Source organism: Micropterus salmoides, unplaced genomic scaffold (genome assembly GCF_014851395.1).
Source record: "Micropterus salmoides isolate LMB-PRFRI ecotype aquatic unplaced genomic scaffold, ASM1485139v1 Ms_hic_scaffold_21, whole genome shotgun sequence".
Taxonomy (NCBI): Eukaryota; Metazoa; Chordata; class Actinopteri; order Centrarchiformes; family Centrarchidae; genus Micropterus; species Micropterus salmoides.
The window spans coordinates 24,837,122-24,853,447 of NW_024041262.1; the positions used below are offsets into that span (position 1 = coordinate 24,837,122).

The following is a 16,326-nucleotide window of genomic DNA, read 5'->3' on the forward strand; positions in this document are numbered from 1 at the left end:
CTGTTTTATCAATATTAACCAAACCTGATCTGGTCCTGGACTCTATAGAGATGGACGACAGGATTGGTATATAAAACGCAGAACACCAACACCTTCACAGTACAAAGAAAGCACGTAATCAATCAATCGACCAGCTAATCTCTCTACAATACACTCCTTCTATTGAACACTTCGTACACAATCTCAAACCAGCCTCACCCTGACACTCAAGCTTCTTTCAACAAATGGTGCCTGCAGCACTGTTGGGATTACAACGCTTGGCTCCTGAACAAACATACAGATGGTGATTGTTCAGCAACCACAACAACCTGAGGAAACACAGTTTACCCACATTGTCACTGGGTGACGAACACATCTCCATGCAGCATTTAAAACTTCAACGAACTGAATCCAGAGGGACAATTAACTTGATGCTTCAGTCCACACCAAACGGTGAATTCCGTTCATAATTAGCATTTTCTGATGTTAAATTATGTATCACAACGGAGCCAGATACAGTTGCAGCCACTCTACAGTATGGCTGCTGACACACAGGCGAAACACACATACAGTCGTGAGACACTGCCGCCCCCCCGACACACACACGTCCGCCTGTGTGAGTCATCCAAAAATTACATTCAGCATCTCTTGTTTCTGCAGCGGAGGAGTTGGGTTAAGGCTTCAGTCCTCTGTTGTGGAGTTTGAGTTATTGTATTCAGGCAGCCAATACTCTGACAAACAAACTGCATACGGAGCTGCTGAAAAACTAAACCTTTTTTTTTTTTTTTTTTACATCCAGGGGAGGGGTCAACATCAACAGATCTACTTAATCCAGTTTGTAACCACCTATAGCAGCTGACCACAACAGTATCTTGCTCGGTGTTACCTGTTGGGGAGAATTACTCAAATATCAAACAAGCCGTCATGTTTAAGCTTTTTGGCTACCTCTTTCAATCAGAACCTGCAAGAGCACCAGACAAACATTCTCCAATGACTCCACTACCATGTGGTCAATTAAACAATTAATGTTGTGACGCACAACTCATTAAGACCGAGACAAAAGCAAAACATTTTTTTCCAGGATTCCTTTGGTTCAAGAGTAATATCGCAGTATAGGCTATGCCAGTTACGGGTTTTTTTAATCTTAAACCTTTTTCAGAGGCAAAAAAATGTTTTGATAGTTTCAACATCTGGTTGCTAAATTCATCTAGGCATGGCTGATTTTACTTAAATTGACAAATATTACCATCCTGCACTTAAGATAGCATTTCACCTGTAGGCTAGAACAAGATTATAGTTTCAAATGATAACTGGAGTGTTCATGATTTTGCGTCATCCTCGCATCCTAAAACCCTGCCATTTTTCCCGACAGCATTTAAGAATAAGTATCCAAAACGTATGCCAGTATCAAGTCAGCATGATTGTCTCCCAGTATGTGTGTTTTGACTTAATGCAGAAGACGTTTTTAGCATAAAAGCCAAATATGGACTGAGCAATGTTAGCAGAGGTATGCACTCGAGTACTTTCTGCATGACATTTTATGCTCTGCAATTGATGTTCATGATCCAAATATTGATGCTGCATGATTTAATTGCTGACGTACTCCACCCTCTCTTCTCAAAGAAGAAAGAGACTTTGAGTGTCATCTCATGGGAGCTTGCACCTCTGGGCCTCTTCATCTTCCACACCTGTAATGAATTAATAAAGACCTGGATTTTTCTCCAAACACATCCCCACACAAAGCTCAGCTCCCTCATCGGATCAGCTCATATAAGACCCCCCAGGGCCCCACCACTGCAGCACCCATTGCCACACCAGCGAGCATCAGTCTCCTAAAATCAGCACCCAGCAGCGGGTCAAACTGGCAGCGCCGCTCTGCTTCTCCTCACTCCTGCTGACTCCATAATGATGCAGCCTGCTGATGACAGGAAGAAACCCCACAGCTGCATTTCTGCATGATGGCATTTTCGTACTCGACCCTTTAGCAGTGTTCTCTCGCGAAGATCGACAGCTTCTCTTCCCCTTGCCTCCTCTTTCTTTTACATTGCAGCTGCAACAAATAGTTACGCTTTTTATCTATTAATAATTTGTCTAACTATATAAATCGACTATCCAGTATTACTTTTCATGAAAAACTGCCTCCTTATACGCCACAGCACCGCCACCCTCTCTTCCTCCTCCAAATCCTCTTTTCTGTGGCTTCTCTCAAGCTCCGGCCATTAACGATCCAAAGGAATCTTCTTTTTCAGAAAAAGAACGAGTGTTTGTGTGTATTTTCAGGCATCTTCCACAATCTTGGAAGCCTAAATTCTCATGTCAAGTTACAACATCATGCCTCACAAGGAACCATGAACTCTCGCTGACCCACCCTCCATACATCTTTGGCTCAGTAAGAACACACTGCCCTTCTCCTCCTGCATGACCTTCCCCTGTATAAAAAGCTTTATTGGCACTCTGGCTCTGAGCGTTTCTGCAGGAGTGTGGACCAGTGACAAGTTTCCTCACATAAAGGAAAACCCTTCTGCTGCTGAAATCTACCTCACCTGGAGAGCTGCCCTGAGTGCAGTGAAACTGAAGAGCTTCCAACACCACCGCCGCCTGCCTCTGCTGAAGAGGAGCTTTGTTGTGGAAATAACAATAGAGGACGTGAGCGTTTGTCACTTTTTGCCTCTCAGCTTTCAACCAGAGCATGGTGGTCCATTCAATGTCAAGATTTCCTAGAGTACATTAGACATTGAGCAATTGGTGTTTAGATGTTTTTTGGGGGGGGAACTTGAGGTTTCTGCAGAAGCACAGGGTCAAAGTTACAGTTCACTTTCACGAATACAGGTTTATCACGAGTTACTATCAATGAAGGTATCAATGAATCATCAAAACAGACAAAGAAATCTAAATAGCGTCATTATCCACAAGAAAGACTACAAAAACAATGGGTTGGGTCCAGTGTGGACACATTTTGGGATCTCCATCCTACAAGTTAATTATCTCTCAATAAGATTTAGGCTGTAACTAATTTGGTATTTATTTGCCATTAATGAAAACGGCTGCCTTTGTATAATAACATCAATCTCTATAAGACTAACAAGCAGTCTCAGACCGGTTTAAGTTTTCCAGCATCCTTTCGTGGAAAAGACACGAAAATGCTTAATGCTTTCTTGGTTTGTCCTGGTGACTGGAGATCATGTAGCCTATTTATCATTAACTCACTTCACACCATAAGAGTACAAGCAGGTGTGTCACCAAAGTGGCCAGACACAAGCAAAGACACCAGTCAAGTGAACTGAGTCAAAGTTATCCATGATCTGTCCTCTGTCAGCGTCCTTTAATCAGCGTCCATCGGTGCAGCAGGTGTCTCTCCGCGGCAGGAGGAGCGTTAACAAACTACCAAGCCGTGCGTCTTACCTTGTAGACATTCTCCGTTATACGGTGCACCTCGTCGGTCCGGGACATCCTTGTTGAAGCTTCGGTCAGAACCATAGACTAGGATTTCCTTTGGCTGAGAGGGTTGTCCAAACTGTGACGGGAGAAATAACGCAGATGGTCGCAGGGGATCCGCGGCTCCGGTCTGTGATGACTGAGAGACGAGCTCGTCTGACCGTGGGATCCCAGCTTTTATAGGAAAGTCCTCCGCTGCGCCCACACCGGCTCCCCACGCAGCCAGTCAGTCGGTTGGAGCGCAGAGGCGGACTCACTTCAACAGGGGCGGTGCTGCCTTCACAGACGGTGGGAAACAGAGCAACTGAACTGCGCCCGAAGATTTGGGACCTATTATTATGCAAAAATGTTCATGTTTTGTTCATTGAACGGTGTGGTTCACTTAAGAGGACACAAAGCATTGCCTATCTAAGGAAAACACACGTTAAAATAAATCGTAGGATAAAATTGTACATTTCAAAGCAGACATCTGTATCTTTGAATATGACTCTATACAGGCCTTAGTAAACCTGCTGCTAAAGGGACGCATGGTGAAAATAAGCTGCTGCCCCTTTTAAGCCCCCATTCCTCATGCTTACTGTAAAATATGTAGGCTACAGATTTTCTATGTTAGGATAGGCTTCTACCTGGCCAAAGGTTTGCTGTGATGTGATTTATTTAAACACACTTTGATTTTGCAATTTGCAACATAGGCCTACAAGCAAAATGTTTTAATAACGAAAGCCTTGAAAGTGGAATTTCACCCGTAGTCCCTCCTTGAGACAGGGCCTTAAGATCAGGTAATACAGCAGGGCCCAACTTAAGATCCCTATCACATTGAAATGTTATTTTTTGGGGGGGGTTAATGGTGCAAACACTGAGACTGTAGCTTGGGGGAAGCCCCTTGATTTCTGTGGCCTTGTTATTATTATTATCAATAAACCGTAACTTACCCTAACCAAAAGCATCAGAAAGGGGAACACTGTGATCTTGGCGCTTTACGAGGAGTCTGTGAATGCAGCATAGCACTTGGACAAGCCACGCCCCCTCCGCTGTGTCACGCTGCCCACGCAGCCGCCTCTGCTGCAACCATTCAGAAGACCTGACCAAGGATCTCCGTGTAGGAACTGGGACAGAACTCATTTATTCAATATGATTATATCCAAACATCAAACCACTGTTTATTTTATTCCTATAGGCACATGTCTGGTTTAGATTACATTATTTATTTATTTTATTTTTTTTACAAATCCTGTTGCTGAGAAACTGTCCACATTATGTAGGGTTGTTTTTTTTGACATGGCAACATGTAATATATCTGTAGATAAGAAACCTTTGTTCACTCGTGTGTTTACTGCTCTATATTTGTGCGGCTCCACTCCTTTTGGCTGAGTGGGCTCTGGTTGGGTTGAGTGGGATGGAGCCGCTTTTTCTTGGATTTCAAAGCCTTGCATGGTGGGTTGGGGAATCCCACACATTTTAGGACATCACGATCTGAAGGCCTTTCAACGGGGAATGTATGAAAAAGAGACAGATGAAGACACCAGAAGACCAGCGTGAAAGAGGACAGTCGCGCCTTTTCTATTCTGCAACGCATTTCTTAGTGAGATAAAGTGGATGAGATATTTTAGGGCTGCTCCTAGCCAGGATATTAAAGTGGAACCTCAGCTCACTGTAGAACACACTCATTTTGTTTTGATTGTCACATCTGATTAAAGCAGATCCTGTGGAGACCAAACTGCAGACAGTCAGTGAAAATCAATCAGGCACGTTTACTCTTTACCATACTTCAGACTTACCCCCAGAAATTTAATCAAAATCAAGTTTTCACTACAGACTGAACTTGAACTTGCAGCACAGAGCTGCTGACTTAAGATTTGGACGTGGCCCTTTTAGCCATGACTTGAGACTTGAAAACAAAAATATTCCATGCTCAAGTAGCCTAAATCATTTTGAGACCTAAAGACTTGCAAATTACTTGAAAGACTTGTGACTTGACTTGGACATGTGCTCAAAGACTTGGCACTTGATTCTGAATACGAACATTGTGTCAGAAATGTGTGGAAACTAACATCTTCACGACAAACTGATCTTCAGCTTGCCTGTTCTTCAAACTGTGGAATCAACTCAGATTTCAGCCACAACAACGAGGACTTCAGGTTCGATTTTTGGAAATGTGCTTATTAGCTGTCTTGCCAATAGTTAGATGAGAAGATTTATACCGCTCTTGTGTTTGAATAAGAAGCTACAGCGAGTGGCCTGTTAGCTTAGCTTAGCATAAAGACAAGAAACAGTTTGCCTGGCTGTCCTGGAAGTCACTGCACCCGGCCAAGAAAGAGTCCTGCACACAACCCTCCGAAAAACCACAACTTGTCATTTTTACACTTAAACAAAATAATAGATATAATATGTTGATTAGTGAGCTTCAGTGCTGATTGTAAAAAGAGTTACTTCAGACTCCCTTTATATAATATTTTGTAGGCCTATTCTTTTTTTGGTAATATTTTGTTAGTATTTAGGCTTTTATTTGACATGTAAAAGTTTTCAGATGACAGGAATTGTGGGGAAAGGAAGATGAAGAATGACCTACAACAAGGGTCCTTTGGACTTCCATTAAAATAATACATTCTTCAGTTAAATCTGTTCTGCATGTTAATTGATGTCCCCGTGTTATTAGGTATCTGCTTATAGTAAAAAAAATCTCTGACAGGCATCTCTGCACAAACAAATTGCCAAAAAAATGACCTTAAGATTTGCAGATTACCTAGAACCAATGTAGCTTGTTAACAGGTAACATATTATATTTAAGTGTTTTTGATAAACACCAAGGGCGCTGCTGAGTGTTCACTTGTGCGTACACAACAAACATGATCGTGTTACGGTCAGCCATGTGTTTTGTTGATGTTTGGTGTCCCTGGAATGCTCATAAGTTGAGCTTCAAACCAGAGACAGAGCAGGTGAAGGTCAGAGCCTTAACCCCTGATGCAAGACTTCAAGACATTTTTAGATCTGAAAGGCTTGCAATTAATTTCTGAACACTTGGACTTTGACCAGCCAACTTCTGCCTGGGTGTATATTCAGCACATGGTGGAGGTGTAGTCAGGTAGGCAGGACTGGGTGGGCAGGACACAAACACACCTACATACCTGCAGCATCCATTCAGCTGCATTTGATCTCCCCTTCATGTACATCCTACTCACCATTGTTGTCTCAGCCTTTTTCTCCCCGCTTCAGATCCGTGATTCATCAGCGCTGCGCTCTGACATTCAGGTTCCTGTGTGTGCGTCGCCCACTCCCACACAGCACTGATGGGCTTGTAGTGCACAGTCGGCTGCAGAATGGAGCCAGCCCATTGAAAAACTGTACATCGTTGTGAAGAGGGTTTTAGTAACTTGACAAAGACATCAATTCAGGCTATTTCAGGCTCCCCAAAGGCCTGAACAATGTCGATACACAGGCTTTGTTTAATGAAAACACTTAAAGGCTATAGATAGGACCATTTAATGTCTTTCTTTTGTTGTGCAAAGGTCTGGCTGACACTTTTGACCTGTAGCTTTCATTCTTGGATCACCTTTAGAACAACAATATTACCCCTTGTAAATAAAATTAAGCTTTTAAAGAGGCGCAAAAGAAAGTGGACGCTCATAAAACCATAATGAATTTTTATACAGGCTTCACTCTCTCCACCACATGTTGAACCTGCTGCAGGGATTTGCTCCCGTTCACACACACAAGAGCATCAGTGAGGTCCAACATTGATATTGGTGATCAGGTCTGGCTCTCAGTCGGTGTGTCCGGTTCATCCCCAAGGTGTTGGATGGGGTTCAGGACTCTGGGAAAAAAAACATTTCTTTACGGAGCTGTCTTTGTGCCGTCATGTTGAAATAAGAAAGAGACAAAGCTAGAGACGCACTATCACTACCAAAAACACAGTATCAAGGCCTTCCAGAGCAGTACTTATCAACCCAGGTCACCTGCTCGGACAGCTTCAGAAAATATCTGTCGCCACCTTGTGTTCACTCATGAAACTGGATATCAGACTGTGACCTGCAGTGAGGCAACAGAAAGCGTGACGATAAAAAAAACACTTTTATTGTAAAAAGGATGTACACAGAGAGAGAGAGGTACAATTTCCAAAACAAATTTTAAGACCAGTTTGATGCTGCGCAGATGAAATGACGTCTGCAGCCTTAGTCATCAGTGTTTTCTGTCTTCAAGATTAGCTGATTTACAGATTAGTTCTTCAAAAGATACACAAGCTTAAGCCTCACGAATGTAGGCCATCATTTTTGCTGCAATTTAACACAGATCTATACAAGCAAATCAGAGCATATATATCTGTTAACAGTAAAATAATTACAGGCCCGTGTGTTGATAATACTCCCATCGAGGTTCTGTCAAGTTATTCCCTTGAAGAGATTAACCGTTGTCTGGGCTTCATAGGTAAACCCATAGACGATATGATTAGCCCTTTCTCCAATGACACTGAACTAATCCACAAGGGGAGCAGAGAATTAGATTAGTTAAGCTGCTTGAAAAAGGGGGTCAGACCGAGAGAATATTCTGCAAAACAGATTCTGCTTATGCAAATGTTTCGAGAAAACGTTCCAGGGTGGGTCAAATACTTTATATGAAAGCAAAGCTCTCAGAGACTGAGGCAGGCAAGGCCTGTACTGCGAGAAGATAATGCCAAAGACCACGGAGGCGTGGGTAATGTTTTCGTCGAGCCCGCCTTAAAGGGTCAGTTCACTAAAATGACAAGAAATACATTTTATCACTCGATCCTGCTGCGGTCTGGCAACACGGATCCAGCTTTGGTTTTATTCGCCCAGATATTTAAGTCCAAGTGAAATCCCGTTTAGTCACTCCTTTCTGCAGTTAAAACACAGTGACAGTGTTTTTAATTTATTTTGAATTGGTTTTTTTATTACTAAAGCAAGGAGAAATGAAAATCTCTGTCTATTTAGACTAAGAATGGGGCGTCATGATGAAACCACAAAATATAAAACAGAAAATTCTCCCTATTTGGTTTGTGATTCACAGCACGTGTGATTTACAGAGCAGATATGTAGCAGAGACAACAAGCTATTTCATTTCAGGTGGATTTTAAAATCTCAGAGTAAGTCTTTGGTAGAACTTAGTCCCAATAAAAACACTGCTCACAGCAGGACCTGGGTGTTATCCTGTCTGATTTGGACATTGTTTTCAGGAACGAGATGCTGCTGCTGAGTTTTCTGAATGTCATGTTCAATTCCATGAAAACTAAACTCCACTGTCCTGATGTGGAGGCAGAAATCTCCAAGACGGACGTCTCAAAATCTGGACAAATAAAAAACAAAAACGCAATAAACATAAGACTTATAAAATAATAAATAAGACTTTTTGTCATTCGAGTGAATTGACTGTATTAATTACAAACCATATCCATTAAGGAGAAGATGCATCCATGAGGATGAGTTGATGGATTACAATGAGTGACACATACACATGCATTTAAGTTAAACCCTCAATGTATGTAAAATTATTTCAAAGAACACAAATCAAAGTAAGGTTAGGCACAATTATCTGACGTCAAATCAGCATTTCTCCAATGAATCGAGGGCACTGCAGTGAACCTGTCCCGCCTGCCTTCATGTGTCGACCTGCAGCAGAGGAGGACAAACGGCGGCCGGGTGGGATGGAGGCAGCCCAGCATCTGAGAGCGGCTGCTGTCACTTTATCGCAGGCCTCGGAAGGAAAGCGAGTTCTCCAGCAAATGCTTGTGTGGTTTTATGTTTGAGTAGGACTTAAATGTTGTTGTGGAGAAGGTCCAGCAGGTCAGTCACGTTCCTACGCAGCGAGCAGCTCTCGCTCTGGCTTCTTTCTGGGACGATCCCTCTCTGAAACAAAAACAGATTCAGGACTTACAAAAGAATGGGGGGCACAGAGAACCTGTTCCTAAATTATAACAACTGCAAATTTACTAAGAAACTTGAGATGCTCTGACTTTTACTCTGCAGATGCCGCTACCTGATACCAAGCAGAGATCAGATAGCGGCACTATCGTTTCCTCGCTTTATAATCTGCATCACACATTCCTCACTGCATGGAAGTCATTTGTATGCAAGTTAATGTGAGGCTTCAACTGTAAAACACAACTTCAGTTAAACAGATCTTAATCTGACAGCAGACACGACGTTCATCCTGTCAAATAACATGCAACACACACATTCACAAACAGCAGTGAGCTGCCGACAGAAACAGCGACCAGAGGCGATGCTTCGTTACACACTTCTGCAGCTCTTCATCTAACGAACACAAACACCGCGGAGATCCATCTTTTTCCCCACAAGCCAAAACTGACCTCCCACATATCGTCTTTACTAGGGCGGGACGCCCAGGTGCATTGGTGACCCATTTTTAGCATTTTGCAGAGAAAGATGTTATCTGGTGTTTCGTTACAAGACGCGGACACAGTGGATATTTTACAAGCACGGACCAGGTAAAGCAACAGTGACCACACCGGTGCAGAGGTCATTCTGAACCACGTTGGTTTCGATCGTTTCGGTAGGCTACGTCCAGCGTGTTTGCAGAAACAATGGACCTGCTAAACTTTACGCGCTTCCTCTGGATCGCAGCGTTCTTTTATCCTCTGCTCGGCAAAAGTTCGTTGTTCATACGGCGTAACTCCAACCCTCAAGCTTTGTTAAACCTGGAATAAAATAAATGATGTCCATGCGCCGCCTCAAAAACGTACTTGAATAAGACAAAGCTGAGATGGATGCTTTATCTGAAGTGCTTTCAAACAGCATACAAATACACACAGTTAATATCGCCATCTCCGACATCCTGAAGCATCCAGGAGAACTAAATAAGGCTAACCAATACTCTGCTTATAAGGTCAATATAAGGACCAATAATGAACTGATGGATCAGTACATCCCTGCGAGAAACAGGCATTTGACTCCGCTTATGTTTTCCTGAAAATGTCAAAAGTTTTAACCGACTTTGCTTCCATATATATCGACAACTGCGGCTAAGCTTCACGAGTGGAAGATATGCGTCCCACACAGTTGTTCCTGTAGGTGCAGATTATAATGGCAGCATTCATAAAGCTGAAGGAAGCTCAGAGCAACACAAAGAGGCTGTTCGGTGTCTCGTCACAGCCCAGGTCAGAGGGGAATTTAAGACAAAGCATGTGAACAAACCTGGTTTCTCCTCTGTGGGCTCCGGGACTTCCGGCAGCTCCTCTGCAGGAACCTCAGGAAGCTCAACGTCTCCCTGAGAGAGAGAGAGAGTTTAAAGGACAGATCGGGGACATCACATGATCAGGGAACCGGTGTGCTAAAAGTTTCAGTTTTAAGTACACTGATCTGAATTTTATAGGCAAAGATCAAAGAAGTGTAAACAGATTTGACAGCGATACTGACTGCACCCACCTGAGTTATGGCCTCCAGCTCAGCCAGTACAGCATCTTCATCTTCTTGTGTTAAGGAGCCAGCCAGCATCTCGTCTATTTGCTGCAGAGAGACCACAAGCTCTCAGTAAACTGGTCTTATATTTAATAATATTGTTAACTTGATAGTTAGACAGAGACCTGAAATTTTATTTACTGAAAACTGACTTTAACTTTCATTTTAGTTTCTCCGCATCTGTTATCAGAACATCTGGAAAGTAAATTCAGGGTAAAGAAACAAATTGAGAAACTTGCCCTTTGGTACTCAATTGCATCTTGGGTTTCATCCATAATCCGTTCGACTTCTTCAACGGACATCACCTAATGTTGGAAAAAACAGCCAACCAGAGCTCATCAATAAGCACAGACGCAGGCAGAGGGCGTGACATTTCGGAGACACTTCGCCTACCTCGTGCATTTTCTTCAGACATTCGTTTCCAATTTTCAACCCATCAATGACTTTCCTTTCAATCTGGGCAAACTCCAGGTCTTGCACCTGAAATAAGAAAACAGAAGAGTTGGTCTTACTTTAGCGCCGCTGCTACTCGCTGCGCGTCAGTTAAATCCTCCCATCACTCACCATGCGCTCCAGGTTGCCTATCTGGTTCTCCGTCTTGTCTAGGAGTTGATCCTGGTAGCGCTTCTTTTTCAGCAGGAGGAGTGCTTTACTGTTTGAATCCAAAAGATAGCACAATTATAATCACTCATAAAGTCACTGCAAAGCAGAGACTGAGTGGTAAAGTAAAATAAATGGTTTGGTAAGCTGACTTTGGCTGACTTTGGAAGACACTCCCCAGAAAAAAAAGAAATCAGCTACATAACAAAGCAAATCTCACATCGAATTACATTCAAGCTACAGTGTTGTGTGTGCAGCAGTATTTAGATTTTACAACGTGCAGCATATTATTTTAGTAGCAAATGTAGTGTAAATGTTCACGTAAATTCCACTGCAAGTTTTTTCTCACCCCAAAACCGAACATGAATTTTTCTGGAGGGACACAACAGGTCAGATGAAGTTATCTGTTATCTGTTTCCACTCATTCACGACACTGAAACTCCTCAGAACTGTAATTTATCCGTATACTCACTCTTTTTTACCATCTTTCAGCAGCTGCTTGGCTAAAAATCTCTCCTTCTCCATCCGCAGGTTGATCCTCTTCTGATACTGCCTCAGCTTATCTCTTTGCTGTTTCAGTTGCTGCAACCAGAAAACAGATGAATAAATACAAAATGCATAGGCACATGGATGTCATTCACACTCAGATTAATGCATTAATACCCTAAAGCAGCTTCTCAGTGGGTTTAGATATTACAGCTGTCAGTGTCAGTACAGTGTGCAGAAAGAACAGCCTCCTCTGTCAAACGCTGCTGCAGCTGCAATCTGAATATCAGCAGTCAAACCGGTCGTACGATATTTTACTAAAATAGCAAGGACAGACTTGTGTTAGGCTCCTCGGATTAAACCAGCATACAACAAACTTATCTGAGCAGCACTTCGGCTAAAGTAGTTAAAATCTCAGCTTTAAGAAATCACTTATAATAGTTTAAGTTTCTCAATCGCAACTTAATTTGAAGGCAGAATCAGAGATCTCATTATTTTAAGTTAACAAAAAACACACACTATATATATATATATATATATATATATATATATATATTTCAGATACATTCATGCCGAATTTAAGAGTATCTTAGAGAGTGCTGAAATTATTAAGTTTTGTTGTATAAGCTGTGTGTGTACGATTACTGACACGCAAAGCTTATTAAATTACCACATTTTTAAAAGCAGTTTGGCGCAAGTTGCTGCAGTTAAATGACAGAACGTTATTAACTGTTTAGTTAGCTAAGCTAATGTTAGCACTCACCAAAACAGCCTTGTCTTGTTCTGTCACTCGGCTGTGTTTCTTTTTTCCAAAAAGATTTCCCATTCTGACAAAGCATCCCAGCTACAAGGTGCAACCAGGAAGAGAGTGTGAGCCGGATCCGCAATTAAACTATGTATTTTGTTTTAACTTGTAAAAAAAAGAAAACAGATTAGCAGTGTAGCTTCTCCTCCATTATTTGTGTAGTCATCTGTGAGAGTGGTCCACACCCACATCAGGAAGGACGGTGTCTGAGCAGGGAAAAAATGCGAGGAACGAGATCTGGAAGAGAGCTACTTTAAAAAAAAGAAAAGAAACATATGGCAGAAATAAGCCTCATTAAATAATTTTTCAAATTACGTGCGCGCCATGAATGAGGCCTCGTTCCGTCGACTTCAAGCGTGAAATGAAAGATGCGAGTATGTTTAAATAAAGCACAAACTCACTGTACTGTGAGTGATCACTGCCCTCCTGTGGTCATAGACGAGAACTGCAGCGCAATATTTGTCAAACTTGAGTCAGTGCTGAAATAACAACATATTAGAACTTCCGGTGAGCACCTTCAAAATACAGAGTCTCAAAATTACAAACAATACGTGACACAGCAAAGATACAATGACTGTTAATGAAGATAATGTGCCTTATATATAATTTCTTTAGTACGTTTTTTATATTCTAAGTTTACCTTACTATGTTGGTAAATATTTTATTTATGAAAACTAGAGCCTTGCTGTTCTATGTTTGTATGGTTGAGAAGAATAGAAAAATGTCAAATCATTTCCCTACGAGATTTTGTACAATTTTGTATTGTACAAAAGGACTTGGAAAAAAAAAACAACCTTGGAAATACAGTGACCAAACTAAAGCAATCATAAACGAACCAATTAAATAGATAATAAAATGATCAACTGTTGTTAACTGGTACAGATATTTTACTGATTGTTATTATTCTTTAGAGTTATCAGTAAAAGTATTGTAACTATATATATATACTTTACTGTACTTACTCACTACTTAGTACAACTTTTTCTCAGTTTTACTTATTTAAAAAATAACAAACAAATATGAAAAGTATTTTTTTACCTCATCGTGGAAACACAATTACTCAGTGTCAGGAAGTCCTTCATTTACAAGAAGGTCAACAACCTCTGAAGCTGTATAATCTCAAGAGAAGAGTCCTAGAATTTACGTAAATCTTGAGCCAATATCGGGTGTGACATCAATGTCAGCCAAATTATTTCTATGTTGATTTAGTAGTTCAAATCCAGTGAGGTGTTCATCCTGAGAAATGCTAAAAATCACACAGCCAGTGAGTGAGTGTGCTATCATTTGCATACTTTCCAATGACCTGGGTTCAAGGTCGCCAAAAACTCGTTTATCCCTGTACAAAACCTCAAATAAGAGCAACAGGCAGTGAAAACGTGGTCTGTCTGAAAGAGAGTTTAATTGTTTAGAGGGCTTTGATTTACATTTATTGTGGCTAATTCTCTCACGTGAAAATTACAAAAATGAACTGAATATAGTGTATTTCTGGGAGTTACAAACTTAATTTCCCTTTACAACTTGTTTTAATGTGACAGATAAACTTCTACTTTCTAAAATCACAATGTGTTGTGTATTTATGCACATTTTAAAAACAATTATACTCAATAATTAGTTGTTATTGTTGTGTAATTGTGCTCACTTACGTAAAGTAAGTCAATTAACGTTAAATTTGTTAGTTGGGTCTCTGTATTTTGAAAGTAATTACCGGAAGTGGTAGTATGCTCTCATGCCTGCATTGACGCTATTTTTACGGATTTATTGTGTTGTAGTTCTACACTGTGACCACGGGGGGGCAGCAAACACTCGTGATAAAACACTCAGGTCAACTATCTATCTTTCGGTGGCTTTGACGTTATTTAATACTAAGAAATAATAATGAAATAATAATCCTCATTGTTTTCTCATTCTAATAATGTCACCCGTACTGATACTTTTAAATAATCAGTGCTGGAGGAGAAGAGACGCTAGTTAGCACTAATGCTAGCTAGTTAGGTAAAAACCCTAAAACCTCATCCTCTGCTTTAAAATATATAATTATCACTATTAACACACGTATTCTTCCCACTTTAGAGTTATCGCCTAACTGTCACCATTAGAAAATAATAAACATCATGATTTCGTGATTGTTTCTTTAGTTTTAGATGGTGTCCGTTTGGTCACTGTAATTTGAAAGTATTCACCGGAAGTGTTGGAGTAGGATGTCATGCCTGCATTGACGCGAGCTTTTAACTTGGTGTGTTGTAGTTCCCCGCTGTGACCACTAGATGGCGGCAAACACTCATACTTTTATCTCAACAAGCACATGAAGTGGACTACAAATTAGTTTGCGTCGCAAATGAAAATTCACTAATGCCAAACCAATATTCACTGTATTTAAGAAAGAAATTAAATTGTATATTGGAACGATAGCTTTCTTGTTTTGGGATGAGGTTATCAAAATGGTGAAATTATGCACTTCACTTTTATATTTATAATATTTATATAACCCACATATCTTTTATTTCTTTTTCTTTTTTATTTATTTATCTTTGTGAATTCTTTGTCTTTTCCTTACCAGGAGAATATAAACATTGTATGTTTTGTACCCATTCTGATTGTCTGTATGTTGTACTGAAGCAATTGTTTTCAAGTTAAAAATAAATAAAGTGGAACTACAAATGTTTGTATAGTATAGAAATATAAAACATATTGATCTCACTTTCTTGAACCGGCTGTAATATTAGTAAAAGTAAAAGTTAATATGAAGGTTTTTCAATGTGGACAACACAAAGCAAGGAGGTAGTAAACACAAAATGGGGATTTGACGTGCCTTAAAACTCAGAGTTACTAACATTGTATTTTAATTAAATCCCTTCAAATTTAGTTGTTATTATTATTTATTTTTTGTTGTTTGCTGCTCAGATTTAATTTTAGGTTCATTTAACATTACTGAAGATGCCTGTTAATTAAAGATGTTCGTAAAGTTTATTTTTTTTAAATACCGGAGACGCAGCTACGCACTGCGGCCGCTAGAGGGCGCCAAACACTCACGACCACCATCAACTCTGCAAGCGTCAAGAGGCAGACATGATAGTGTATTAACACTTCCGGTGAAGACATTCAAAATAAAACCATAACAGAATATGCTTCATAAAATAAAATGAATAAAACAATCAATATCAAACCAGAAACATACATCTATTATACTTTCATAATAACAATCTGAAATGTTAGAAAGCGTTGACGGTAGGTTAGCATGTTCCAAGCTATATGTATTGTTCGTTAGTCAAGACCTACAAGGCTATGCTAAGTCAAAAGGGCCTTTGTGTTAACTGTGATGTTTTGTGTGATTCTTGTTTTCACTTGTGAAAATTTCTGTTGCATTTTCTTTATTACATTCGTCTTTACTCGTTTCTTTTTGCTGTATGCATTTTAATGCACTGAGTTTACTTGTTCAATTTTAAACTTCTGCAACATGGTTACAAACCTTATTAAAACCCGGGTAGGTTGGAAACTTGTCATAGTGGGTAACTTACACCTTGTTGCATTACATTGCTTCAGATTTAACCAAACACGCCAAAATAAAAAGGTGTTAAATCACTTTTGCCCAGC

At 40.5% G+C, this 16,326-nt stretch overlaps 2 protein-coding genes across 2 annotated transcripts in view; both read right to left on the bottom strand.

Moving 5' to 3' along the window:
• Positions 1-3,637, bottom strand: part of LOC119915519 (brain-specific angiogenesis inhibitor 1-associated protein 2-like) — an 86,951-nt gene extending 83,314 nt beyond the window's left edge. Inside the window, exon 1 of the mRNA XM_038735076.1 lies at positions 3,382-3,637. Within this exon, the coding sequence (XP_038591004.1) occupies positions 3,382-3,456 (75 nt within the window). The 5' untranslated portion in view covers positions 3,457-3,637. The remainder of the gene's footprint in view (positions 1-3,381) is intronic.
• Positions 3,638-7,463: 3,826 nt separating this feature from the next.
• LOC119916067 (charged multivesicular body protein 6-like) lies at positions 7,464-13,060 on the bottom strand. The gene is made up of 8 exons (XM_038735937.1): positions 12,694-13,060; positions 11,917-12,026; positions 11,409-11,496; positions 11,238-11,324; positions 11,084-11,149; positions 10,812-10,892; positions 10,581-10,653; positions 7,464-9,272 (listed from the first exon to the last, which is right to left on the bottom strand). Exons 1-8 carry the CDS (start codon positions 12,754-12,756, stop codon positions 9,223-9,225), a joined length of 618 nt encoding a protein of 205 aa, XP_038591865.1. The 5' UTR covers positions 12,757-13,060; the 3' UTR covers positions 7,464-9,222.
• Between the last annotated feature and the right edge of the window lie 3,266 nt (positions 13,061-16,326).

Bases quoted from the DNA above. Each gene is read 5' to 3' on its own strand.
- LOC119916067 (XM_038735937.1), bottom strand. From the start codon at position 12,756: ATGGGAAATCTTTTTGGAAAAAAGAAACACAGCCGAGTGACAGAACAA. The intron at 12,027-12,693 runs GTGAGTGCTAAC...TTCTGGTTGCAG, and splicing joins AACAAGACAAGGCTGTTTTG to CAACTGAAACAGCAAAGAGA. The intron at 11,497-11,916 runs GTGAGTATACGG...GGATTCAAACAG, and splicing joins CTGAAAGATGGTAAAAAAGA to TAAAGCACTCCTCCTGCTGA.